Raw genomic sequence first — 24,909 nt, forward strand, 5'->3', positions numbered from 1 at the left:
TTAAGGATTTTAATATTTTATTGTAAACCTTGTTATAGGTTCAAGGCAGTGGTGTCACAGGAAAGCACTCAACTTCTGTCATCACAGCACAGCACTGGCAGAACAGTCAAACTGCATTGGTAGGACTGTTACAGTTACTGTTTGAGGGAGAGTTGTCCAAATGCCTGATGTCAGGTGTTCAAACACCCTCTGCTGCGAAGGAAAACAATGAAGAGTTTTGCTTCTATCACGTCTGCAGAAATAGTCCTCGTTTATGTGGTCACTCAGAGGCCTCAGGAGTTCTGATTCCAGCTGTAGCCAAAGATTTTCTTCAAGTATTCTGCTGTCTACATGTCCTATGATGTAGGTAAGAATTCATTGCTGAAATACAGTGAAATGTTTTAAAGTCTGAATAATTAATGTGGCAACTTAGCTTACTTGAGTTCCCGAAGAAGTTTCTATTAACTCAAAGTTAATATTTGATCTGTAAAATGTTCAGGTTTAATTCTCCACGACTGAAAAACATATGTTTATTTATAGTTATGCACAATGGGTACTGAGAACATACAAAGGTGGTCTCGATCACAACAGAAACTAGTGAAGAAGGGGATTTATCTAACAGCCTGGGAATTTAACATGTCTGGCCAGTGTATGTATGCGTACATACAAGCACATACAGATTCCTAAAGCTCTGTTCAGTCTTAAGGCAGTTCTGTTTCATACCAATTCACAGCGTATTTATCTAGTGACAGCAGAACAAGCTGCCAATTTAAAAGTATAATGTTGAAACCAGCTACAGACTTGTTATCTTGTTCTCTTACATAAAGAGAATACATAAACAAATATGATTAATTCATTTAGTATGATTTATCCAAATGTTTGTGCTTCTTTAAATATTAAAACAAAAGTCCAGATCTTAACGATTAGACATGATCATTTTAACGATATTTAAAAGATTTAAAACACCAAAATGCTTGCCAGGTCAGGGATTGCTTTTTTCGTGTGCAATGACTGTAAATCCAAATGTCATGATTTCCTCAGAGAAGGAGCAAACCATTTGGAGCTTTTGGTAAGCACTGAAAACTGCAGGAGTTGGTATGATCCGAGACCTACACATTAAAAAAAGCTCATACTGCTTTCTCTAGAGAAAAGAAGATGAAACTGCAACTTAGGTTTGACTTAGGTAATACTTTTAAATACAAATTAAAAATCCTGCAATAGTGAAACTAAGCTGCACAGAAGAAATGAATGATTATACGATACCCTCAAACGAGTACAGAATAATTACGATAGTTTTAAGCCACTGATGTTTCTCTCATGAATTCCTCAAGGACTGTCACTACGTTCCTGGCTTCTGGCATTTCTGCATGTTCCACTTTCACAATCTTCAGAAGGATGTCTCCACTGCCACAGTTCTTTAGGAACAGGTAGCACTTGAACAAGGCGTAGTGGTTCATTTCAGCCTGGCGGATAAACCTCTTCAGGTTGTTAATGTCTTGTATAGCCTGGGAAAAGAGTAACACAGCATTTTCTTATCCTTCTATGTGGAAATAAATCATACTATCATGTGGAAAAGTGGAAGAAGAATAGCAGGGGAAGCAAAAGCATTTCCATAGGAATTTCATACTACCGCTAAAGAGTAATGTAAGAATGGAGTTCTTGTGTTGCCACTGTTACTGTAACAATGCAGAACATGTGGACATCACAACTTGGTATGTCCAAATTTGTATCAAGGGTTCTCCTATTGTGACAGATCACCTAAGAAGTGGGCTTTATTTTAAATATGAGAAAATGCCTTTGGAGTACTCACTGAAGAAACTTTCACGCTACTTTACAGTCTGGTCTTGTCAACTACAGTAAGCCAGTCCTCAACTTCAACATTAACTATTTAATGATGTGCAGGCATTATAAATAACCTAAAACTTTGCTGCAAAAGGAGTATTTGCTCCCTCAGTAACTGGTGTCTTCTCCAAGTCTTTAACATATATAAACATGTACCTTCAATTTAAAGTTTTCCAAAATCTGCCGGAAGAGAAATGGATTTCCACCTTCAGCACCATTCACAAAAGCATGCATCCAGTCCTCACAGAATCTGTTGCTTCCTGTGACAGGTTCATGAACACAGAGATGAGAAAAGGTAAATGAGCTCAACATAGACTATATAGCTGCATTCACCTGGTTTAATCACTCTCACATACCAACTGATAATAGCATACCTGGGCTGGGAAATAAGTCTTACATGTGCAAAAGAAAAGCAAACACAGCTACAGTGATTACATGAAAGTCTGTTCTGATTGTTGAATCTCTTTTCAGAACGTTTGTCTATACAATAGGAAACAAAGGTTTGCAGCTTCCCAGAAGTGTACAAGTCTTAGTTTAATGGTCTGCTAGTTAAATGCACCACTGATTTTATTATCAACCATTTTCAAACTAGAGTTCCAGTATGTCTGGTAAAACAAACTGCTACCTCACAGGAAAACAGCTGTTCCAGTTTCCAGCCAGAATACAACCTTTCTGGGCATGAACCTGTGAGCTTCTGAATATCCTCAACTACCTCTAACGTCCAGCAGCAGGTAGATACAAGTAAGTGAGTACCCTGAAGAAGTATTCACAGCTGTAATCTCACCTGCATTATGCAGCTGAGGCAGAAGCCCGCTACAGTCTATAATCATTGACTTGTGCTGTTCCTCAGTCATGGCAATACACAAGGAGGTCATGGTGCCTTCCTGAACAAGTCCTTGGAGGCTGGCAGCAGCCAGAAACCTGGCAGAAAAAGGTCTTGTGAACTGCTTACTTCTTTACAGCTCCTGGACAGCGAGCTGTCATACACACATGCCAAGTTACTCACACGTTCCTTGGTCTCAAAGTGTCTTTACCTGCTGATGTCTTTTTCTGTTCTTTCATCTGCATTTTTTACTTCTACAGGAGTATAACTCAAAGCCTTAAAAGAAAAGATATAGTCATTGCATCTGGTTTTGCATTCAGAAGACATACAGCAGTTATACTCTATTAGCTATTTCATCCAAAGCTGCCTCAAGCTCAGGGACTAGAGCTAGGAGTAATTTGTTTTCTGTTTCTAGTGAATTACATGAAGCACATCCACAGCATAACATCCCTTTTGGTTCAGAGGAATTATAGCAGTGACAGCTTTCTCATGCTGTTTCTAATTTTCTCATTCTAATTTCAACTTGCACAGTACTTCAAAATTTAAAACGAGTTAACTATAAAAAATGACAGAAGAAATTGGTATGTGCTTCCTTAGCAATAAAGCAGAGAAAAAGTACTTGCACTGAATTAAAAAAACATGGAAGAAAAAAAATCATTCCTCATTTACTCCTGGCTGGGAAAGCAAATGCAAGAAACATTTTAAACATGCTGGAGTCACTGAGATTGCTTCTGAACCTCTTTTAGTGATCCAGTTTGAACGTACTTACAGCATGCAACAAAAAGGCGAGTTTCTCCTGGAAGAGCTGTACCACTCTCTGAATAGGGCAGATGGCATCCTCAAACCAGCTTCTCAAGTAGGGGTTAACATAGGTCTCCAAAGGTTTTTGCTGCAATAAGTTGAAACATTAAAACTTTAGCTACAAATTAGATTTCTATACAAATAGAAGCCTATTAATTATTCAACCTAAGATATTTGGATGTCAGTCTCTTCTTGATTTCAAACCACAGTAAACCAAAATAATGAGTTTGACATTTAAAGCCACACTTGATGAGCAACGAAGGGCATTTTAGGAAATAGACAGAACTGTAAATTATGGTAATAATTAATTAGTGTAAATAGTAATTTTCACCATTTAAAAAAAAAAAAAGTTAGGCCTTACCTCCAAATCAAGGTTTATCTTCAGACTTTGAATGTATTTGTCCAGCTCCAGTCTGAAAGTATCTTCTTAAGGAAAATGAGGTGCATTACTTAAGACCTGCATTTTTGCCTTTCAGTAATGGCTGTTATTGACATTTCAGTTACTGGAAGGTGCGCACAAATGGGCTGATTTCAAGCAGGAAACAGACAAAATGGGAACATAATTTTTACATCACCTCCCTCTTCACACAGATAAAGTTAAAGGTAAGGATATAGTTCTAGACCTTTCTCTGATCCACCTAAGAAACAAACCACGTATTCTGGAACATTGATGTCTGATTCCAGTGTTGCCATTTCTAGAATATTTTCTTGTTGGAAACGACAGTAATAACAACCAACTCTATATTCTGGTATGCTATGTAGAAAGAAAAAAGGATTATTTTGTTATAGATACGTCACAATAAATACGTGCAAAAAGCAGATATAGAAGACTTATAGAAACAGTTTTCACTGGGTAGCACTAGTGGCTTCTATGATCAAATATAGAGCTCTCAGACTTTCTCTTTTTTCCTCTGTGGTGTGATCAGAGTAGTTTAAAAGGAAGTAGCTATGAACACATGTAGTATTTTTAAGCATTCAAATAGGAAATTATTTACTAAAATATTTTTCTCAAAAATAACGGAAGTGCTATTGCATAAAGCTGTTATTAACAGCAGCAATAGAGTGAGAACATGGAATCAGGATTAAACCCAAGTGCAGCAGGTGGCAAGATGTGCAATGCTGCCAGTGGTTCTTACAGTTTCTCATTCACAAATAACATTTTAAGTTTACCTCAGTCCCACTGATGCTACATTCCCCATTCCTTCAAACAGGGCTCCTTTAGAAAGACGCTTAGCAATAAAACTGCGCAGTTCAGTCTCTGCTTCAGCTGGTAAATTAGTGTCCAGCAAGGAGAGGCTTTAAAAAACAAGAAGAAATCATTAGTGAAAAGCAAATGTTACTGTTTTGTTTCTCCGAACAAGTACAGAACCACCTGCTTCCAGAAGGGGGACTACTGTGATCTCTCTGGCTTACAGGTAACTCAGTGACGTCTGGCCAGTTAGAAACACATTTAGTAGTTTGCCCACTAGACCAGAAGTCTGGAATCCTGGTGTCAGCTGATGCTGAACTTCTCATCAGCTATGAACAAGTCACTCTTTATTCTTACGTTTCCCTAGTTGTAACATAGAGCAACAACTCCATTACAGAGCTTGTGGGAAGATAAGATGTCCATTCAAAATTGCTTAATAGATTTTAATTATCTTTTATCTACATGAAGACTTAAGTCAATACAGAAATGTCAAATATTAGTAGGAAAGAAAACAGAGTTCAAATATGACAGTTTATCTTTAATATGTTATTTGAGCTCTGTAGTTGTGTCCAACCCCCAGGTATTCCAGAAATGGAATTCCACGGTTTCACTGAGGTTTCTCCTTTGAAGGGACTTCAATGTACTTTCTTACTATTTGCAATAGAGCAAAGACATTAAAATGGAGTGTTACAGGCGATTATGCTGTTCTGCAGATGGGCTTTACCTGAAGTCTTCGCTGGAGGGTGTCTCTGCCGCCGCACTGCTGGGACTGCCATCCCCGCCGCCTGCTCCCTGCTGCGAGGATCTGAAAATCAAGCCATCTCTCTGATTCATTTTACAGCCTTAACACACACAACACGGAATAGGGGCTGCAGCAGGGAAAGGTACGGCATGAGGGCGTTTTACAGCAGCAGGGTATCAGGACGCTAAGGGATGAAAATAGCCCCTTCGGGGAGGGAAATAACGTGGATTCAAGCAGCTGGAAACTGACGAGGCCTGCAAACGGCCTCCCGTGGGCAGCCCCAGCGCGCACCCACCCCGCCAGGCCTCGGCTGCGGCGAGCGGCACCCTCACCTGCAGCTCCGGTAGCCGTAGAGGCTGTGGTAGGTGCTGCCGTGCCGCTCCGGCCGCCGCTCCTCGCCCGCGCCGCCGCCCTCTTCGCTGCTCTCCAGCTCCCGCTCGTCACCGTCCGGCAGCGCCGGCAGCATCCCGAGCCGTGCCGCGGGAAACGCGGGCCCCGCCGCAGCCCCGACCTGCTGCGGGCCCGGCGCTCGCCGCCCGCTGCTCTCCGCCCCGGAGGCTGGGCTGTGCGGGGGGAGGCGGGAGCGCCGCTACGGCTGCTCCCCCGGACTGGGTGTACCCACGGCGGCGGGCAGGCAGCGCCTGGCCCCGGCAGAGGGAGGAGGGCGAGTGGGGTGAGGAGCGTGGCAGGAGCTGCTCACATCAACGCTGGCAGGCTGAGCTGTGCTGCCTGGGTTGTAAAGCCTGCTTCTGAAATGCCGTTTGCCTGTTAAAACAGCACATTCGTTAGCTCTGCCTTGTGACTAACAGCTCCCGCCGCCAGCCTGCGGCGGGGACACGTGGGGGCACATCCCCACGGGATGTACCTGCACTGGGGGAGAAACCAGCCCCCGGCCAGGCAAGGCACGCTCAGTGTCAGTTCAAGGAGTTCTCGAGGGACCGGGCTCCCTCACACTTCCCTGCCAAGAGCCAGCTATGTGGGACACGTAACCGCCACCAAAACACGGTGTAAAACGGCCGGGTTAGGAGACAGCGGCTTCTGCCCGCCTCATTCCGCAGGGAAAAGCCAGTTTACCCTCGACATTGAGCACAAAACGCCAGCAGCGCGCCCCTATGGCAAAATGGCGGCGAGCGCCACCGCCACACACGATGGGGCAGCCCGAGAGGAGGCGGGAGCGCCTCCCGTGCGCACCCCGCCCTCGCTGCCGCGGTGCGGGCTGGGAGCTCGGGGGCGGTAGCGCCAGGAGGGACGGTGGCGGCCATTTTGTGCCTGCCTCGCTCGGCTGTGTGCGGGGCTGCTGTGGGCGTTGCGGCTCCGGAGGGAAGGTCTCGGCTGTCTCCTCTCCGTGTAGGTCGGGGGCACTGCCGCCATGGGCCGTAAGAAGAAGAAGCAGCTGAAGCCTTGGTGCTGGTATCCTTCGCTGTGGGACGAGGCGGGTGTGGGGAGCGCGGTGGAGGGAGCGGCCTGGCCCGGTCGGGTCTCTGCCCCGACCTACCCCGGTCTTCCCCCGGCTCCTCGCTCTCTCGGGGCAGGGCGCTTTCCTTCTCTCTGCCCCAGTTACGGTTTGGTTCTGTGCCTGGGATTGTTTCATTTCTGAGCTCCTCAGCGCGGGGATGGGGCCTGCTCCGTGCCCTTCCTCTGCTCCCACCCCGCGGCCTAGTCCGCCCGCTCCCGCCTCCGTCGCTTGAGGCCTCGGCCCTGGCCTCAGGTCCCATCCATGAAGCCAGGGCAGGCCGCAGCGGCCCCGGGCCGCTGTCCTTGGCGCTCCTGCGGCCAGGCCCCGCGGGATTGCCGGGGTTGTAGGGAAAATGGAGATCCGTCTTTATTCACTGGGGGAAGGATCTTAACGGAAGAAAACTGCCTCTGATAAACACGGTTACTCGGGAAGTGGGGCGGATGTGGTTAAAAGAGACTTGTAAAAAACTTTTTTTTGGGGGGTGGAGGGACTTTAAATTTGTAGTTGTTGCATCAAAGTCATGTATAATTTCTCAGCATGCAGAAATACTGGTGGAGTTTTGTTCGATCACTCCTTTGCAGTCTCCTTTTTGTTGGTGGTGGTGGTGCTTCTGCCCAGTCAAATTGTTTAATAAAGGAATTTCTAAGCTTTGAGATCTTCTACCGTTTCATGTTGGAAGGCATTTTTATTTCCATTTTAGATATTAACATGTTTCAGGTTTTGGTGGAGGTGACAAACACATTGTGTAAATGAGGAACAGCCAGTAAATAACAAACGCGTGTTTGCCTTGCATAGGAAGATATGTGGGAAGTGTTTGCTGAAATATTAATGCTGACCTGCAGAAAGGAAATGACATTTTGACGCTTCTGTCGCATAGGTGTCCAGAAAGTTCTTTGCTTAAAATCTTTCTGTTTAAAATCAGAATATTTTTAATGTGTGCAATGAATTATGCAGTGTCGTAAGAAGTGGTTGTTGGATAGCTGGAGAAGGAATTTTTAATGAAAACCTTTGTTCTCTTTTACAAACGTTGGCTATTGATGCTTGTTATTAAATAGGCACTTCTAAGCATTTAGTATCACTTCCCTTTTGTAGATTTCAAGTCTATTTCTCCTTTAGTGCTATAGCAAGTTTCTTTTAATCTACAGGTATGCAGAGGAGGAAAGAGTCCACTTAGAAATAACTAGGACTTGAAAAGCATGTTGTCAAGTAGCATATGGAATCAGCTGATGATTCTGATTACATGCACAGATCTTGGCAGTCTGTACCTATCTGAAGAGGGAAATGCTCGATGGGATGTCTGGTTTCAGACATCCATGGAATATTTGTCACACTTTGAATGCTCAGAGATGCTTCCTGTGGTGGGGGGGGTTATTTATTTCCCTTAATCACTGTGATACTAATTGTGATTAAAGCATCATTAATGTTAGTGTTATATAGAAAGGTCACTTTCAGGATTAAACATTTCCTTAACAGTCTTCAATAGGTACTGTAACAGGGATTTTGATGATGAAAAAATCCTTATACAGCATCAAAAAGCAAAGCACTTTAAATGCCATATATGTCATAAGAAACTGTATACAGGACCTGGATTAGCTATCCATTGCATGCAGGTAAGAAGTTTTAGACTTACATGGGCTTTTCTTAACAGTATCTAGAATTGGAGTTAATAGTGGACTTATAAAGGTGGGGGTTTGGGGCTTCCAGAGTCTTAGAAACTGATGAGAAGATGACAGGATTGACGTCTTTCCAGACCAGGAGTCCTGCTGTGTCAGCAGTCACAGAGCATGCAGCAGAGGTCTCTGCCGTCATTTTGGGGGTGTAGGAGGAATGAAGGAATTGTGTTGGTGTCCAGAAGACAAGTTTATATAAACTAATTTTAGAAGCTAATAGTTCACAATGATCAGGAAGTACATGTCAGGAACATGTTTGGCCAGAGGGATTCTTCCCATCAAGGATCTTCCTGTCTGTCTTGAAACTGGCTGAAGAACATGTGGAATTTATCTGAATAGTGTTCAGAAGGACATTTTTTCTTTGTTTCTTCAGGTACATAAAGAAACAATAGATGCTGTTCCAAATGCTATTCCTGGAAGAACAGACATTGAACTGGAAATCTATGGTATGGAGGGCATTCCAGAAAAAGATATGGAGGAACGGAGGAGGTTACTTGAACAAAAAACTCAGGGTAAAGTATAATCTAGCCAGTTATCTGGTACTTCCTAGTCTGTTTCTTACTGATACTAAGCTGTAGCTGTACAGGTCTCACTTCTCAGAAGAGTAAGGGTTGGGTTTAATGCATTCTCTGAGTGCAGTTCTACACGTTTGCCAGTCATGTAGAAGGTTCAGAGATGTTTCTCTTCTCCTGTTCAGAAGTAGCTGCGTGCCAGTGCAGCTCTGACAATTACCTAATGAATATGGGGATGGCAATTTTATTTTTGAGGGTAAAGAGAGGAAAGGTCAGGGTTGATATAAGCCTGATGATGCCCAAATACTTAGATTTATTTGCTATTTAAGTGTACTTTTGTTTGAACTGCTTTGGTTTATTTTGGCCAGCGTGAATGAAGGTCCCCAGGTATGTTGGGGGTCATTACAGTGTGAGTCATTTCCCTTCCATGTATTGTTTGTATGTATAGGTAGGTTCACATAGTTTTTCTTCTTTGTAATTCAGTGAATTTTTGAACATGCTCAGCAGATTTGAATTTTATAATTTTTGTTCCAGCTAGAATAACCCAGAGAAAAGGAATTTCATAGAACAAAATTTGCCTTCAGTTTAACCATTATTTGACCATTATTTGTGTTCTTCAGCAGAGAGCCAGAAAAAGAAGCAACAGGATGATTCTGATGAATATGAAGATGATGAATCTGCAGCTTCAACTTCATTTCAACCCCAGCAAGTTCAGCCCCAGCAGGGGTACATTCCCCCAATGGCACAGCCAGGTTTGCCTCCTGTGCCGGGTGCACCAGGGATGCCTCCAGGTGAGATGTTTTAGCTAATCACTGAAAAGCTGAGTAGAAACATCTGCTGCTTGTATGCTGGAATGAGAATCTGCCCTTTTTAACACATGGCCTTTGGAGACTGCTAAGAAAAAGTTAGTCTTGCAGGACTGTGAACAATGAATCTAAATCAGATTTGCAGATAATCTCTTATATTGCATTGTTTGTAAGTAGACTCGTAGAATAGTTAGGGTTGGAAAGGACCTTAAGATCATCTAGTTCCAACCCCCCTGTCATGGGTACTAGTGCTATTTCAGAACCCCCCAGTTTCTTAGAGCTTCCTGTAAAGCATTTATCCAGGCTAAATTTCTTAGGTGATATTTGTTAGTGACTGGATATTGTTGGAGTTGTTCAAAATGTGTTTTTGTTTTCAGGTATACCGCCATTAATGGCAGGTGTTCCACCCATGATGCCTGGAATGCCTCCAGTTATGCCTGGAATGCCACCTGGGTGAGTAGCAAGAAAGACTTAATGTTACAATTACATGTTCATACTGTGCTTTTTAAACTGTCACAGAAAAAAAAAAGCTAATTGGAGAAAGGTACACAGGAACTTGTGAGTACTGTAACCTTAAGATTAACCAGAGAACTGGATGGCTGTAAACCAACATTAAAAATAAGGCCAAACTGTGAGTTAATGTATAAAGTATGTTGCCTTTCTCCTAACTTTATTGGGTAGTAGTAGAATAATTTAAAGACTTGGTGTGTTGGTTTAGAGCCTTCTGTGAACCACTGTTCTTTTGTGTATTGCACATATGTTGTACATCTGGTTCTCAGTTGTAATTTTCCTAACAGGAAAAAGATACTGAATGGTTTAAATCTTGTATTTTGGGCAAAAGTAAGATGATGTGGTTTTTATGCTTGTTTGGGGTTGACACCATCCCCTGTCACAATGTGTTTGGAAAATCACAGTTAGATTTTTGATTTTGTCATAAATTTTCACAGATTACATCAACAGAGAAAATACATGCAGTCATTTTGTGGTGGAAACATGTAAGCATCTCATTAATGTAATTCTAGGTACATTCATTATGCCATTTTCTGTCATGTTTTTGATAAGCTTGAAATTGTTTTGCTGAAAACCTCTGAATATTGCTCTGAATTTGGGGAAAATGTCTAGTTAGGTTTTGTTACTATGTAATATCTGAAGTTTTTATGCTCTATCTAAATAGATATCACAAAACTGTGTTATGAGAAATGTATTGTACAAAATATTAACATAATACACCCTTAAGGACCTAGAACCTCTCTGGGGTTCCATCCTTTACACCGTAGGAGATACTGCAGGAACCTTGTTTCTAAGTTTTAAACTTCACTGGTGTTTTAAGAGTCTTTGAATTTAAAAATCATGTCGTAGTAGACTATGTCTGTAGCTTTTCTGGGTAGAAACTGAACGAAATCTTATCAGTCTTGCTGGTGCTTCAGCCTCCTTTAAACTCTGTTAACATTCAGGTGAATGTAACGTCATCTGGTAAAAGACGCATTAACTTGCCAAAAAGTCTCTGACACTCTAGAGTTCTAGCACTATTCCTGCAGATTTTCAGTCCTCTTTCTGGTGGCAGCAGGCAGTGAGCAGCCAGTGCTTTTGCAGGGGTCTAACAGTTGTCAAAGTGGGTGGCAGGACTGACTGCTTTCTCCAGCCATTAACCCAAAAAAGGGGTGATGGTACTGTAATGACTGTGTTACCAGTCATTACTGCTGCTTCTGCATTGGGGGTTCCTTTGTAGCAGTGGCAGATGAGAGTAAAAGTAAAGCCTGAGCACCAGTTTGCTTTGCAGAATGAATGCTCACCTGTTTATGGTGATCTCTTTTGATTTTGAAACGGCAATGGTGAAGGTGGCTTGTCTTTGTCATACAAACTGCTTCTTAATGGGGTTTTGGTCTGCACTTGGGTGCTATGTATCTGCTTATCTTGCTAACTGAAGTAATAAGCATTCCTTTATTTTCTTCCCCTAATCCGGCTTCTAGTGTGTTGGAATTTTTCAGCAAACTTAGGCTACACTTGGTTTATTTCCTGTAGAAGAATTGTACATATTCATCTATAACTTCCCAGTTTAAAAGCACTTAGTGTTGTAGACACTCTTGCACCCTGTGCAGAAGGAATTAGCTTATATAAAGGGCTGTATGTATGGGGAACATCTGTTAATTTATAGTGTGGTTTAGTAGACAAGATAAAAGGAGGCTTTTCGATGCCACCTTTCTGTTAGGAAATACAGACCAATTTTTTTCCTCCAGGTAAAAACCCCCCAAAATCCTAAAAAGCAAAATCGAGGGTGGGGTGGGGGTTTAATATGAAGGAAAAATGTGCCGTAAGAAGGACTTCTTACACCACAAGCCCCACTTTTCTATCGTTAGCAAAGGGAATATTTACTGTAATTGAAACTCAAACTTTCTTACCCTGTGCTCTCTGCTCTCCTTTTGTCAGTATTTTGTGTATAGTTTTACACATTTGGGTTGTCTGCTGTTCACTAGAGGAAGGAGAATGTGTTAAAACAGTACGAGGGTGCTATAACCACAAATAGACTTGTGGTGTCAGAAGGGAGCAGTAGCAGATGTACAGCGATTTTGGTGTGATTGGAGTTAGCTGCTTTTCCTACTTTCAAAGTTTCTGAGTGTGCTGAGATCAGGTTCTTGGAACACTGGTAAAACCAGTAGTCTGAAATAGATGTCAAGAGAGACACCAATTCTGGAAATACAGTAATAGTGGAAGTGAAAGCTTGAGGAATGAAGTTACAATAAGTTCAAGTGCTTGGGGGATTTTCAGTATTTATTTCTTGTGGAAAAACATTTCTAACTGGAGTCAGCTGGTTTTGAATTGCCTCTGTTGAGAGGTTCTTGAAATGATTTACCATAATTTTTTACCTAATACAGGTATGTGCCAGTTGTCTTAAGAGTTTATCATAAGTGTTCATACCAGTGCTTATTTTCTGTTCACTAGGATGATGCCGATGGGTGGAATGATGCCTCCTGGGCCAGGAATACCACCTCTTATGCCTGGTATGCCACCAGGTAGGTCGGGGCTGTCAAACTCGTACTATGGTGAGAGCTAAATTGTATTTATTTCTTTTCATTAAGATTTAGGATTTATATAAAGAATATAGAGACTTATGCCACTACCTTGCTGTGGATTGATTGCCACAGAAGCCACTCTTGTGCACAGATGAAGGGCTTGGTTTATAGGTTTTGATTATAAAAAAATAGTTTGTTGTCACTGTGAAGGTATAAAGTAGAATATATTTTTCTTACTGCACTTTCTTCTGGCTTTTGTGTTGCCTAGTCTCCAGCCCTCTTTTTAATATGGCTGCAGCTGGAAAATTGTAATGATTGAAAATGTTGTGGGAAATGAGAAATAACGTTGATAATATACCCAAGTGCTGAACCTGCTGTGTGAAGGAACTAACTGGAATTTGGTCTTTTGCCATAGCTACAAGAGATGTTAACTTGAGCTTGCATAGCTCTTAAGCAGCCTTAAGTTCTCATAGTGTTCCACCTGAGCAGCAGCTATGCTGTGGTGGCTCGAGATTTGCTAATTCATCCATATTTCTCACTAGTTACAGCCTAGTTATCCTGCACAGTAACATGATGGAAACAATGTGAGCTATTAATTTCCAATCTCTGAACCTCTCATAGAGCCCTGTGCATACGAAGTGCATGTGTTGTGGTCGTACAGTCATCTACAAAAGTAGCCTTGTGTCACTGTTCCACTGTGACCCACAGCAAAGCTGATGCGTGTTTCAGTCAGAGTTCTGACACTGTTCATAATGGCTGCATCTGCTGCATTCGATGGCAGTCTTATCCCTGCACGTGGCAGCATAGGCATGGTGTGTTGGCAACAGTTACTGCATTGATTGTCTTGGTTTTAACTTCTTTGCATAAAGCTCTAGTTGAAAACACAACTTCAGTATTGTCTGAAATGTTTGAGGTTACTGCCTATGAATGGATGTTTGTGGGTGACTGCTGACATTACCCTTGGTCATGTTTTATTTTGCTATTGCCTTAAAAATGCATTTTGTTTGGATAGACTTTGTTCTAAGAAGTACTGTGAATAGAATCCTCTAAGCTTCCTTCAGGCTGATGTTACCAATTCTTTGTGGTTTGTAGGTATGCCACCGCCTGTTGGTCCTCGTCCTGGGATGCCTCCAATGACACAAGCGCAGCCTGTTACGGCACCAGGCATTCTTAACAGGCCTCCAGCTCCTGCTGCATCGGCACCTACTCCCCAGCCTCCAGTTACTAAACCACTCTTCCCAAGTGCAGGGCAGGTAAGGTACCTCACAGCCTGGAATCTGTTGTTATAGTCTTCAAATTGCCACTGTGTCAACAGTGTCTCTCCTTTATTATTTAGGAGGCCCAAGAAATGACTGGTTAAGTCTCTTGGTTGTCTTGATTCTTGATTCAAAGTTTAATTCAGTGTAGTCCTTGAATGAATTTTAAAAGATTCTTTTGTTTGTCTTACAACAGCCATGAAACCAAACTGAAGTTCTGTAAGCACGTGGGGAAGAAAGGAGTAGGCAAAACACTTCTTTCTTTAATCCCTTTAGTTTGTCATTATAAGGGTGTTTTGGGTGGGCAAAGGGTTGTTTTAGTCAGCTACAGGAACCTGGTTACATAGAACTTTACCTAAAATTTCCCAAGTATAAATCTTGACTTGTTCTCTCCTGTTCTTTTCATAATGGGCTGTCTAGCCATAGATGGACTAATTTATTCTGTGGTTTTGTTAAACTGGTTAAACATTGCCTGAATTAGGAGGTTTTTTACTTTAAAAGATTTAGGAGTAAGTTAGGGTAGCAAAAATTCATTTAAATGCTTTGGGGAGGGAAGTGGGGAGTAGCTTGTGACCTCTACACTTTGATTGCACTTGTGTATAAGTCCTGAAGTTTTTACTTGCTTTCAAGTGTGTTGCAGAAGCCTTCCTATTGTACTATTTGCATTTTGGACTTCTGCAGGGAAAATACTTGTTTACAAACCCAAAATCCTTTCGTAAGAAAAGACTTAGCATAAGAAATCCTTTCATCTGGATACTTTCCACCCATTTGTTTGGAGACTTTTCACTATTTCCTTTCTTTTATGCTACAGATGGGGACACCTGTCACAAGCTCAAGTGCAGCTTCCTCCAATTCAGAAAGTCTGTCAGCATCTTCTAACGCTCTGTTTCCTAGCACAGCACAAGTACGCAGGAAGTCACAGTTAAAAACAAATTGCTTTGCAATTTAACCCTTTGGACCGTTCTGTAAAATCTAAAATTGACTAAACATCTTCAGATAATCTCTTGGTGTAGTCCTGATTGTGTTTAGCTGGTGAAACTGCAGAGTCCTGGATTGTGAGTTACATCTTACTAGAAATAAGCAATGTCAAAGTGCCCAATTTTTCTTAGTGTGAAAGAATGAAATGTTACATCCTGGTTCTAAAGGGTTAAAAAAGCATGAAAGCAGTTAAATGCATTTTAGTGGGCAGTGGTTAGCTTGATGCATGGTGAAGGCTTTTTTAGTTTGTTGTTTATGGAACATCATAATGTAGGGAATTGTGTAATTTGAGTTATATGCAGAAAGTTGACATACTTTGATTGGAAAGTTCGGATAATTGTGACTGGAAACAAAAGCATTCTCTCATAACTAAAGCTTGCTTTGGAGATTGCTGTGTCTCCAGAGAAAGCTCAGTCAAGCACGCTTTCCTTGTCTAAGTTTTATTGAGAAAAAAGTAGGAAAGATGAAATGTTGGAATCTGTAGTGCACCTCATACCTGCCTTCAGCTGATTATTCATTCCCAAGCGAGATTAAAGATCTATAGAGAGACATAGTAACTTTGTGACCATACTGCAGAGATTTTATAGAGAGAACGCTTAAAACCCCTGACACAATAGAGCTTTCTTAAATACTTAATTCAAACGTTTCTGAAATACCTAATTTTAATGAATACTAACACTTTGAGCTGTACTCTACGCTAATGGTTGCTAAAGTATGCTCATTATTTAGTGAGAGAAAAATAAATTTATCCTTAGAGCCTCTTAATAGAACAGAATTCAGGAAAGATTTAGACATTTACCAAATTTGGTATTTGAGATAAAAAATTTGATAGTGGGGGGGGTTATTTTGTTATTGTTTCTTTTTTTCTAGTCGTGGATTTTGACCTGCAGATCTTAGACTTTCCAGTGTGTGTTTATTATATATACTGGGGTTTATTTTGTCATGTTTTCAGTTGCTCTAGTATGCAATTAGGCTGAACTTTATTTCTGTCAAACTTACTATAATTACGTATCTCACTGGAAGGTTTCAGAGGTCTAACAGACATCAGTTCTCTTGTGCTTTGAGAAATAAATACTGATCTCTCTGTTTCACAGGCTGCAGCAGCTGTTCCAGGTCCGGTTGGTACTGATTTCAAACCTTTGAATTCTACACCTGCAACAACAACAGAACCCCCAAAACCTACATTCCCTGCTTACACACAATCTACAGCCTCAACCACTAGCACGACAAACAGTACTGCAGCTAAACCAGCTACATCTATAACAAGTAAGCCTGCTACCCTCACAACCACCAGTGCAACCAGTAAGTTGATCCATCCAGATGAGGATATATCACTGGTAAGTTAAAATATTTTCATTGTCTTACTGGAAAATGCAATTCATGCTGATGTGGCTGGTTAAAGAGATTTTCTTCTGTAGTCTTTGTTATGTGTATTTTAGTAACGGTGAGAGTGCAAACTGTGGAGAATTAATGTCATAGAGCTGTGCACTGAGAAAACAACTTTGGTTGCAAAGTGCTGACTGACGTATTGCAGTGATCTTGCTGCAGATCTAAGCCTTATTTTTGTTGGTGATGAGAAATTACTCAACCCAAAATATAATTTGGACTTTTTCTGCTTGTGACTTAAGCTTGAAGTTAAATAGATACAGGTAATGAGTATAGGACAGAAGACTTAACAGTTTAGGTGGCTTGGTGCTATTACAGCAGTTAGAAATATGGAATTGATAGATGAAACGAACCTTAATTTCAGTTCAGATATCTTTAGATTTGTTTGGCTTTTTTGTCTCAGCTTGTGGGATAAAGCCTTCTCTCAGCTGAGGGAGGAGGAGAACTTGTGTTGCCTGCAAAATGCTAGATTGGCTGGTAGTAATACAGTACCTTTGAAGGAAGGGGGAAAAGTCCAAGTGCTACTGTGTTACTAGTATCAGTCTTTGAACTTGTAACGTAGTTGAAATAGTTTAGTACCAGTGATCTACTTTGTTACTCTTTTGTTTGCTTTTGGTGACTTTTAGTCTTACAATGTGTTATGGTTGTCTGTTCCTGATTTTAGGAAGAGAGAAGGGCACAGTTGCCTAAATATCAGCGCAATCTTCCTCGACCGGGACAGGCTGCTTTGGGTAATCCACAAGTTGGACCAATTGGAGGTATGATGCCACCACAGCCAGGAATTCCTCCACAACAACAAGGAATGAGACCTCCCATGCCACCTCATGGTAATCATAAGTTTCCCAGCTTTGTTTTCTTGTAAAGATTTGTCTATGCTATAAAGTCTTTTAAAACTTACTGTGGCAGCTGTCGGGGGGAGGTGGGAAAGCTTTTCACAAAATGCAGCTTCTGCCCTTTATTTAATTAAAAAATTCTTCTTTGCATTCTAAATGTTCTGTCTGTAGGTCAGTATGGTGCTCACCACCAGGGCATGCCAGGATATCTTCCTGGAGCGATGCCTCCATATGGTCAGGGACCTCCGATGGTGCCCCCTTACCAAAGTGGACCTCCTCGACCTCCAATGGGAATGAGACCTCCTGTAATGTCGCAGGGTGGCCGCTACTGATGCTACTACACACGCTCTAATAGGTTTGGAGATTAAACCTTTTCTCATCTTGTGCTGTTAATATAGCCGAGCTTCCGTCAATTAAGGCTTCATTGTGACTTTAAAAAATAAGTATCTTCCCACATGCAAGGAGCTATTGGACATTCTTATTTTACATGGGAAAAAATTATTTGGAATAATAACAGGAACTTTTCCTGATGTTGCGATTTATACTGTATGGCTTCTTTTTCATGTTTCATCTAGGTTTTTAGAAGTGAAGTATAGTAAATATGGTTCGTTAAATTGTGAAGGCGCTGGAATTACATGAACATACCACCTTAAAGGCAAGTTCTGTAACATTACGTTGCTATTTGTGAAATGATGCCTTCACAGCACTTCAAGTGCTGTTGGACTTCATGTCCCCAACATAGTTTGGTGAGGGCTGTAACTGTTCCCAACTACTTGTACATTTAAGTCTGAACTTGTAACAATATTTAATGTATTTAGAGTTCCTCCTGTTTCAGGGTTTAAGTAAACTGACCCACTAAGGTCGTGTGACTTTTCTGTACTGTTATAAACTTCATTGTAATAAAAGAAGAGAAAAATTTATATGCCTTTTTATTCATGACCAGCTGTGGACAACTGCCTGAAAGGTTTGTACAGTTGCATGCCATGGTAGCTATTGGTGTAGTGAACACAGTTATTGGTGCTGTTTTAGTAAAATCTGAATTCCTTGTGCTAAAATTAAGTCACTCTTTAGCTGCACGTCTTAGTAGACAAAGACCTGTACACTTATTAACTGACTCCTCAAAAATGAGGCTGCAGGAGGCACATCTTAACTCTTGATTGTAACTTCTGTTAATGCATATGTTTCTTTATTTGTGCTTTCTTGACCTCAATAAATTTGAAATGATTTCTAGTCCTGGCACTTACTTGTAGGATGTACAAGTGGTTGCTCTAAGATGCATCCTAGTGCCAGCTGGGTCCTGTTAGTTCACTCTTCGACTGACTCTTTTTAATGTGCAAACATAAATGAATTTCAGGAGCCTTTTAGATGAAGATTTCTAGAAGCTTAGGTGCATGTCACATGGGTGAGTGACTTCCAGTTGATGTTGTATTGAAGTTGACCTGCAAAAGAGAAAAAGTAGCTTGACCTTCCCAGTGTATAAAAAACAGGGGAGCAAGAGTAATGTGTAAATGCTATATTTTTATATGTTCAGAATTTCAGATCTCAGCAGAGTCTGAAGGACGAACCATCAGTTGCATGCTGTGATCAGATGTTGCCTGAGTTTCTTGAGCCATTTAATAGAAGTGTCTAGAGTAAGAGACCTTTTTATCAGTTCTAATAACAGTTATTGGAGAGGTCTTCCCTCTGTAAGAGTAGAGTGATAAATTACTGTCATGGTGGTAATTCTCTGAACGTGTAACATCACTGTGTTAGTGTGCTGTATTTCTGATGAGAATGAAAATGTAGAGGCAGACTTTTTGGAGGGAAGAGAAGCAAGAGGTTCCCTGGTCTCTTCACAACAGGGGGAAAAGAATGGTAAATTTTTCATTTGCAGGTCAACTTTAAATACATGTTCCAGCCTCAAGCCTTATCTGTGCACTTTAATTCGTGGGGATATCTCTTCTAGGGTAGGTTAGAAAGGTTATCAGCATTTTCGTGGCAGTTTATGTTCATAGATGTTTTGTAGGTGGTGGAGTTTTTTACTTAATTATAATACAGAGCATTATGGCTCTTTTTCTTGAAAGTCTTGGGGTTTTTAGCTGCACTGAAGTACTTCATGTGGTTTAAATCTGTACTGTCTCTTAATAATCCAGAGGTACAGTGCAGCTAAGATAGTCTCTCAGCTTCAAATCTGGGGTCATGGAATGGCTCATAAAAGCACTAGAGCATCTGGTACAGTCTAATTACAGCTGAATGGCCTTAGTTTAATTATTAAGAATTGTGAAGTGCTTTTTCTGAAGTGTTTAGCAGTTTTAAGACCATAACTCCAAGCCTCTATTGAGAAGCAGTTCTCTCTGATCACTGATATCTGCCGATCACCTGTCAGATGTGCAGTATTTGGCTTGCAAATGTGCTGAGTGGGCCTTGATGTCAGATCTTTCGTTAGCTCTTCATCTTGCTTTATACATGAGTAACAGATAAAACTGTTTTGCTTAAACAATGCTTTTATACTCTGGTTTTCTTCTGTTTTTCTAATAAGGGCAACTACAAAACACTGGAGAGATTTTTACAGCGTCTTGCATTCATCCTTTTTGTAACACTACATGTTAAATTAATAGATTATAAATTGATCTTAACTTCTGTTTTTAAAACTGTAGAACTTCTTGCTTTTTCTGAAGGTCACATTGCTGCTGTAAGGATGCTTTCCCCTCCTGCCCTTAGTGAAGTAAATACCTTCTCCTTTTGGTGTCTTTCCCTAATTTTCCATATGTTGTTTTCAGACCCCTACTTTTCCTGGGAGAAATACTTGAAAAGCTTACTGCATGTACTCTTAACTCAGCATATTCTGCAAGTTGTATTAATTAAGAGTTCCCCTCTTTTAAATAGTGAATGTCTTATTGTTCCAATAATAGCACCATTTTGTAGCTAATAATACTGCATAGAGTTAGAGCTTGGATGCATTTTAAGATTGAACTTTCCTTAGTGATGTTATAATTTCTCAACAAAGTACTGCCACATATTATTCATATGGGACTCTGATAATCTTCAACAAGCAGGTGGAGGATTTTTCCATGATTTTTCATGTGGATATGTACTTTCCTGCTCCTGTCATTCCTGTGCTGTAAGAGCTGTGATGTGGCTATCTTTAGTTACTCTTGTGTTTCTCGTGTGTGCTCTTCTGCAAGCAGGCGGGTATTTCAGTGCATATGTTGTCTGTTGGTCCTTGCCTTCATTTCTTTGGATACTGCTTCTTAATGTTCAGAGAGTTGGATTTATGGTGCATTTTCCCAAAAAGAGGAAAACTACTTGGAATGTCATAATTGTTTGTATAAAGACTAAGGCTTGCTTTACAGTACAAAGTTTAATCAACATGGTTGTGCCAGCAAAATCCCTGATGTAACACAGCCATGCAGACAGGTTTTTTGCTTTAGTTAATCTCTCCCTGGAAAGAAATTGCAGAAGCCTTTCGGATTACAGAAAAAGCATCTCTTTTATATTTGTTGAAGTGCTCTAGTGATACAATTTCATAAGCAGAACCTATATTTTTCAGTTGTTGCCAAAATTTGCCATGGCAGATATTGCAATAGAATTAAAACTTGCAAGTGGATTTTGATCGATCCTAAATTTGGAATGTAATGCAAACATTGAATACAAAAAACCAGGCTGAAAGAAAATGTTCAGGTGGGAAAATGTTTAGCAACATATTTGGAGTTTATGGCATCTAGAACGTGTTTAAAAGGTTCTAAATTATTTTATGTGTGGTCTCTCAATATCATTATGAGAAGTCAATCTCACGTCTGAGTTTTAGAGCAAAGGGGGTGAGACTGGCATGAGAGAACCTTGCGAAAGCCCAGGCTTCAGAAACGTTCATACGACTGTTTGATGCTGCCTGTGGAATATCTTTCTGCCTTTGGCAAAGGTTGCTTTAAATAAAATCTTTAAAATTTAGCTGGCTTATGTAGACTAAAAAGGGCTTCAAATTCTTCTACAGAGGAGATTTTTAGGTGCTGATAATAAATTTGAGGCTGGGATGTATATCTTATTTCAGTGGATAACTATTCCTTGCTCTGTGCATGCATGAGAGAATATAAACAAGCTTCTAGAAACTGCATCTGCCCTCTATGGTTTACCTGCATCTGCCCTCTATGGTTTCTGCAATTATTTTAGCATATGGAGCTCTTGAACAGTACTTGCATAGAACCATATAACTTATTTTCTTAAAACTTGGATAAAATTGAATAGAATGTATAACCTGCAGTTACTTTATAGGAATCAAAGAATTCTGTAAACAAGATAAAAATAAAATACCAAGATTACTTCAGTTTTATAAAGAGCAAGACTCTTCAGTTAAATTGGGACTCTGATGTACCAGTCCATGAGCTGGGGCTACAATTTAAAGTGGTAACTAAAGACACTTCAAAATAATAGTAAACGTCTTAATAATTGTACTGGTCTAGCTTCTACATAAGTACTAAGGTGAGGGTGAACATTTCCAGTGGCTGGTGGGATCTTTAACTCTACTTTTTGTGAACTAGTACAGTAAATACTATCAGTTATGGGAGAAGTGCCCCAAGACAACTGACTTAGTTCCATTGATCAAGATACAAAGCAAAACAAACAGTCCAATCCAGAAATAGCTACCGACTGTAAATCTGGGCCGAACAAAATAGGTGCTATAGCAGTCATTTGGTTTGCTTGATCACTGGAATTCTGTTAACTTTGAATGCATGTCTTTCACTTAATTGGGTCATGTTTTTTCTAAAATTTAAATTTTTCTTCTTCCTATAGCCCTGCCATAGGACAGGCTGAGGCAGAGTCTCAGTGTTGCCCTGTTCAGTCTGAGGCAAGTGGGATTTATTTTATTCATTCTGGGGGCTTTCACAGCTTTATGGCTGTTGGATATTTATGTCCCCAAACTTGCAGCAAGTTTGGTGAAGGCCCCTAAATTTATTTTAATTTAGGTTTTTTTTTTATTCTCTTTTGGTAGATGGGCTCTATATTAATATTTATCTTTTATCATTGTGTTTTTAAGAGTCTTAGGGGGAGGGAACATGTTTTAAGATGTTTGGGTACCTTTTCTCTTACCGGAGCGCGGTTCCTTCGCGGCTGCTCAGGTAGTCCTTCAGCCACACTGCCCTCTCCCCCTCTTCCCCTGCATTGCATTTGTGCTGTATTCGTTTTGGGGTTTGGTAATGTGACTTTGTGTAGTCTCTGAACTGGTGTCATGTAAATAGCAATCACTAATGCTTCCTCTTCTGAGGAGATGTATCTCTTAAAGTGCTTAAAATACTTAGGTTTTAACTAGTAAGTGACATTTATAGTCACAAAATTCTGTAGCCTAAATTATAGAGTACAGTTTCTCTGGAGGAGGTTTAATACTGCTGCATATGTGAGCTGCACCGCAACAAATATTAATGTAGAGCCCTATGAAGGAATAAGAGGTTCAAGTTGGTAAGGTAGAATAGAAGAATGAGAAATGGAAGCTGCAGATTCTTCAGTTCATCAGTTTCAGGGAAAATCTCTTCCTCAGTCTCTCAAACACACCAAATGTGACATTGCAACAATACTGAAAGTCATGGTGCTTTTTTTAAACCTTGTGGAATTTTGTTGCATATTCAAAATTTGCTTCCATATGTACTGATGTGAAGTTCCTTCTTTCACACAGTGACTAGCAAAAAATTGTACCCTTTGTGAAGGAACATGAGCTTTAGTGTTGCTGCTCACTCTTTAAGATGTATTGGCTTTGAATGCTTGAGGTTGCTTAAAGGCAGCTTCAGCTTCAGAAGAACAGGTTGTGTCCACAGAGGTCATGCAGCCTGTCAGCAGTGAAATAGAAAACTAACAAATTTGGGGTCTGGTTTTATAACTTCATAATTTTTTTGAGGTATTTTTAAAGTGTGTGGTGTTTTTTAATGAGTGTAGACTGCTTCATTAAGATTTTGCTAAGCAATGACCCCCATTGTGATTTCCAGTAACTTTAATTAAAGGATAGAGTTGAGATTCATAGTTACAAGAGTGTATTTCACATTCCTGTTTGTACTCTGCCCTTTGCATTTTTCCTGTAGAAGCCCCCCCCCCCAACCCCAGCTAGTCCAGTCTGACTGGAAAACTGGCATGTCCTCTGTTAATGGTTTCAAAATGATTATTGAGCATGGTGTTGCTTTTCTAATTCTTGTTGTGGTGCTACCCTTGATCACAGTGAAGATGAGAACAACACTTGAAGATACGCTACTGCAACTAGTTATTACTTTCACGTGTTTAGTCTATGGGAGCATTTTGCTTAGTTCTCGGTTCCCTAGAATGTCTGAGGAAACTGATTAACAAAAAAGCTGTATGGCTTGTATTTCTTGCTTTTAACTATCTGAATCTCTTAGAAACTCAAAAAGAAACCCAGGCAAATCTCAGATATCTGATGCTGAACTTCGTTATCAGTTTCCATTTAAGACTGATGCAACATTAGGTAGTTTTTATCTGGCTTCTCATAATCAGCTTGCCATCAAGCACAGAAAGCTGAAATTCAGCTACATCTTGTGTACAGTGACATACCCTACTTGGATCCACACTTGGGTTATATTTCATAAATTGGTACCCTGGTGAGAGCCAAAAGTTTCCAGTTCAGAGCCATTGGATCTGTTTTTGTTGAGGATATCTAGGTTTGACAAACTCATGGAAAAAATGTCTCCAGATGCAGTTCCTGTTTTCACTGTGTGTAAGCTCTGTATACTAATACTGAGGAGCAAATGAACCATTTATTTGAGTTTTGGCATGTTTTGTGAGCAAACCAGCATTTCTCAGCATGACATTGCTGTGCGTATTTTTTTCTTGAAGCTGCTTATAGACAATTCCAAGATTAATTTCATGCTGTCTACTTATGAAAGATGCATTTGACATTAAGACAATTCCACAGTGTGTCATTGTATGAATTACAGGGGTTTTGACTCTTGAGTTTTCCTGCTACACTGCAAATGCCACTTCTAATTTCTGGTGGGTAGTTCACACATGCTTCACTTCCATCCTTTGCATTCCTGTCCTTTCTCCAAGTCTCTAAAGGATTGGACAGGAGCGGGTTTTGGTTTTGTTCCCTCTTTGGGAGCTGGTAGCTTAGGCAGATTACATTCATGTTCCTCTGATCTGTTACCACACAGTGATGTTTGTCCCTAAATTTGCAGCAAGTCATGATGTGAATTTTTCTTTCGCTTTGTGTTTTGCCCTTAAAGATCCATGCGCAAGTAAGTGCTGAAGTCTTTCTAGTCACAAGGATGGCATATTGGCTCTGTGCTCTTTGCTGGGAATATCTCCTCAGCTATTAGACCAGCTGGCCTGTCATCATGAAAACAATCTGTAAAAGCCTCATCCAGTGCAAATGGTTCACATTTTGCTCTTTTTGTGAAGTTCTGTTAGTGACATTTTCCTCCCTGCCTCCTTGTGTGGATCTAAGGGGGTTAGTTGAACAAAAAACCTGACACTGTAAAAAGAGATCTCTTTATTTGAGGGCCAGTGGGGTGTTTTTACTGACACAGCAGTATTGCAGCTCTCAGGGTAGCAGCAGTCTGTATCACAGTCGTACATCTCACTGGTTGTGGAATTTCTTTTCTATTGGTGATAGATCATATTTTAGTGACTTTTATAGATACTGATGGAAGTCA

The 24,909-nt window shown here is 40.6% G+C and overlaps 2 protein-coding genes across 23 annotated transcripts in view; one reads left to right on the forward strand and one right to left on the reverse strand.

The window, feature by feature from the left end:
- C14H17orf75 (chromosome 14 C17orf75 homolog) lies at window positions 1-6,541 on the reverse strand. The gene is made up of 11 exons (XM_030506314.1): window positions 6,242-6,541; window positions 5,709-6,141; window positions 5,359-5,439; window positions 4,616-4,741; window positions 4,059-4,199; window positions 3,807-3,864; window positions 3,414-3,533; window positions 2,856-2,920; window positions 2,606-2,742; window positions 1,978-2,081; window positions 1-1,484 (listed from the first exon to the last, which is right to left on the reverse strand). Exons 2-11 carry the CDS (start codon window positions 5,840-5,842, stop codon window positions 1,275-1,277), a joined length of 1,176 nt encoding a protein of 391 aa, XP_030362174.1. The 5' UTR covers window positions 5,843-6,141; window positions 6,242-6,541; the 3' UTR covers window positions 1-1,274.
- ZNF207 (zinc finger protein 207) overlaps window positions 6,461-24,909 on the forward strand; it is a 22,203-nt gene continuing 3,754 nt past the window's right edge. Inside the window, exons 1-14 of one of the 22 annotated variants that reach the window (XR_003994365.1) lie at window positions 6,588-6,786; window positions 8,316-8,442; window positions 8,876-9,014; window positions 9,635-9,805; window positions 10,198-10,273; window positions 10,768-10,815; window positions 12,761-12,861; window positions 13,924-14,084; window positions 14,899-14,991; window positions 16,160-16,402; window positions 17,116-17,278; window positions 17,456-17,639; window positions 17,860-17,939; window positions 22,052-22,106. Coding sequence is in view for 21 of the 22 variants with exons in the window: in XM_030506292.1 (XP_030362152.1) it covers window positions 6,746-6,786; window positions 8,316-8,442; window positions 8,876-9,014; window positions 9,635-9,805; window positions 10,198-10,273; window positions 10,768-10,815; window positions 12,761-12,861; window positions 13,924-14,084; window positions 14,899-14,991; window positions 16,160-16,402; window positions 17,116-17,278; window positions 17,456-17,616 (1,524 nt within the window). In the remaining variant the exon portion in view is untranslated. Of the gene's footprint in view, window positions 6,787-8,315; window positions 8,443-8,875; window positions 9,015-9,634; window positions 9,806-10,197; window positions 10,274-10,767; window positions 10,816-12,760; window positions 12,862-13,923; window positions 14,085-14,898; window positions 14,992-16,159; window positions 16,403-17,115; window positions 17,279-17,455; window positions 24,720-24,909 lie in introns of those variants that run through there. The other 21 variants (XM_030506292.1, XM_030506302.1, XM_030506293.1 and 18 more) reach the window with 21 other exon arrangements.

This window comes from Strigops habroptila, chromosome 14, assembly GCF_004027225.2.
Source record: "Strigops habroptila isolate Jane chromosome 14, bStrHab1.2.pri, whole genome shotgun sequence".
NCBI lineage: Eukaryota > Metazoa > Chordata > Aves > Psittaciformes > Psittacidae > Strigops > Strigops habroptila.

Excerpts from the sequence above, each read along its gene's own strand:
- C14H17orf75 (XM_030506314.1), bottom strand. The coding sequence starts at position 5,842 with ATGCTGCCGGCGCTGCCGGACGGTGACGAGCGGGAGCTGGAGAGCAGC. Across the intron at positions 2,743-2,855 it reads ACAGAAAAAGACATCAGCAG|GTTTCTGGCTGCTGCCAGCC; the intron begins GTAAAGACACTT and ends TTTTTCTGCCAG. Across the intron at positions 1,485-1,977 it reads TGGAAAACTTTAAATTGAAG|GCTATACAAGACATTAACAA; the intron begins GTACATGTTTAT and ends CTCTTTTCCCAG.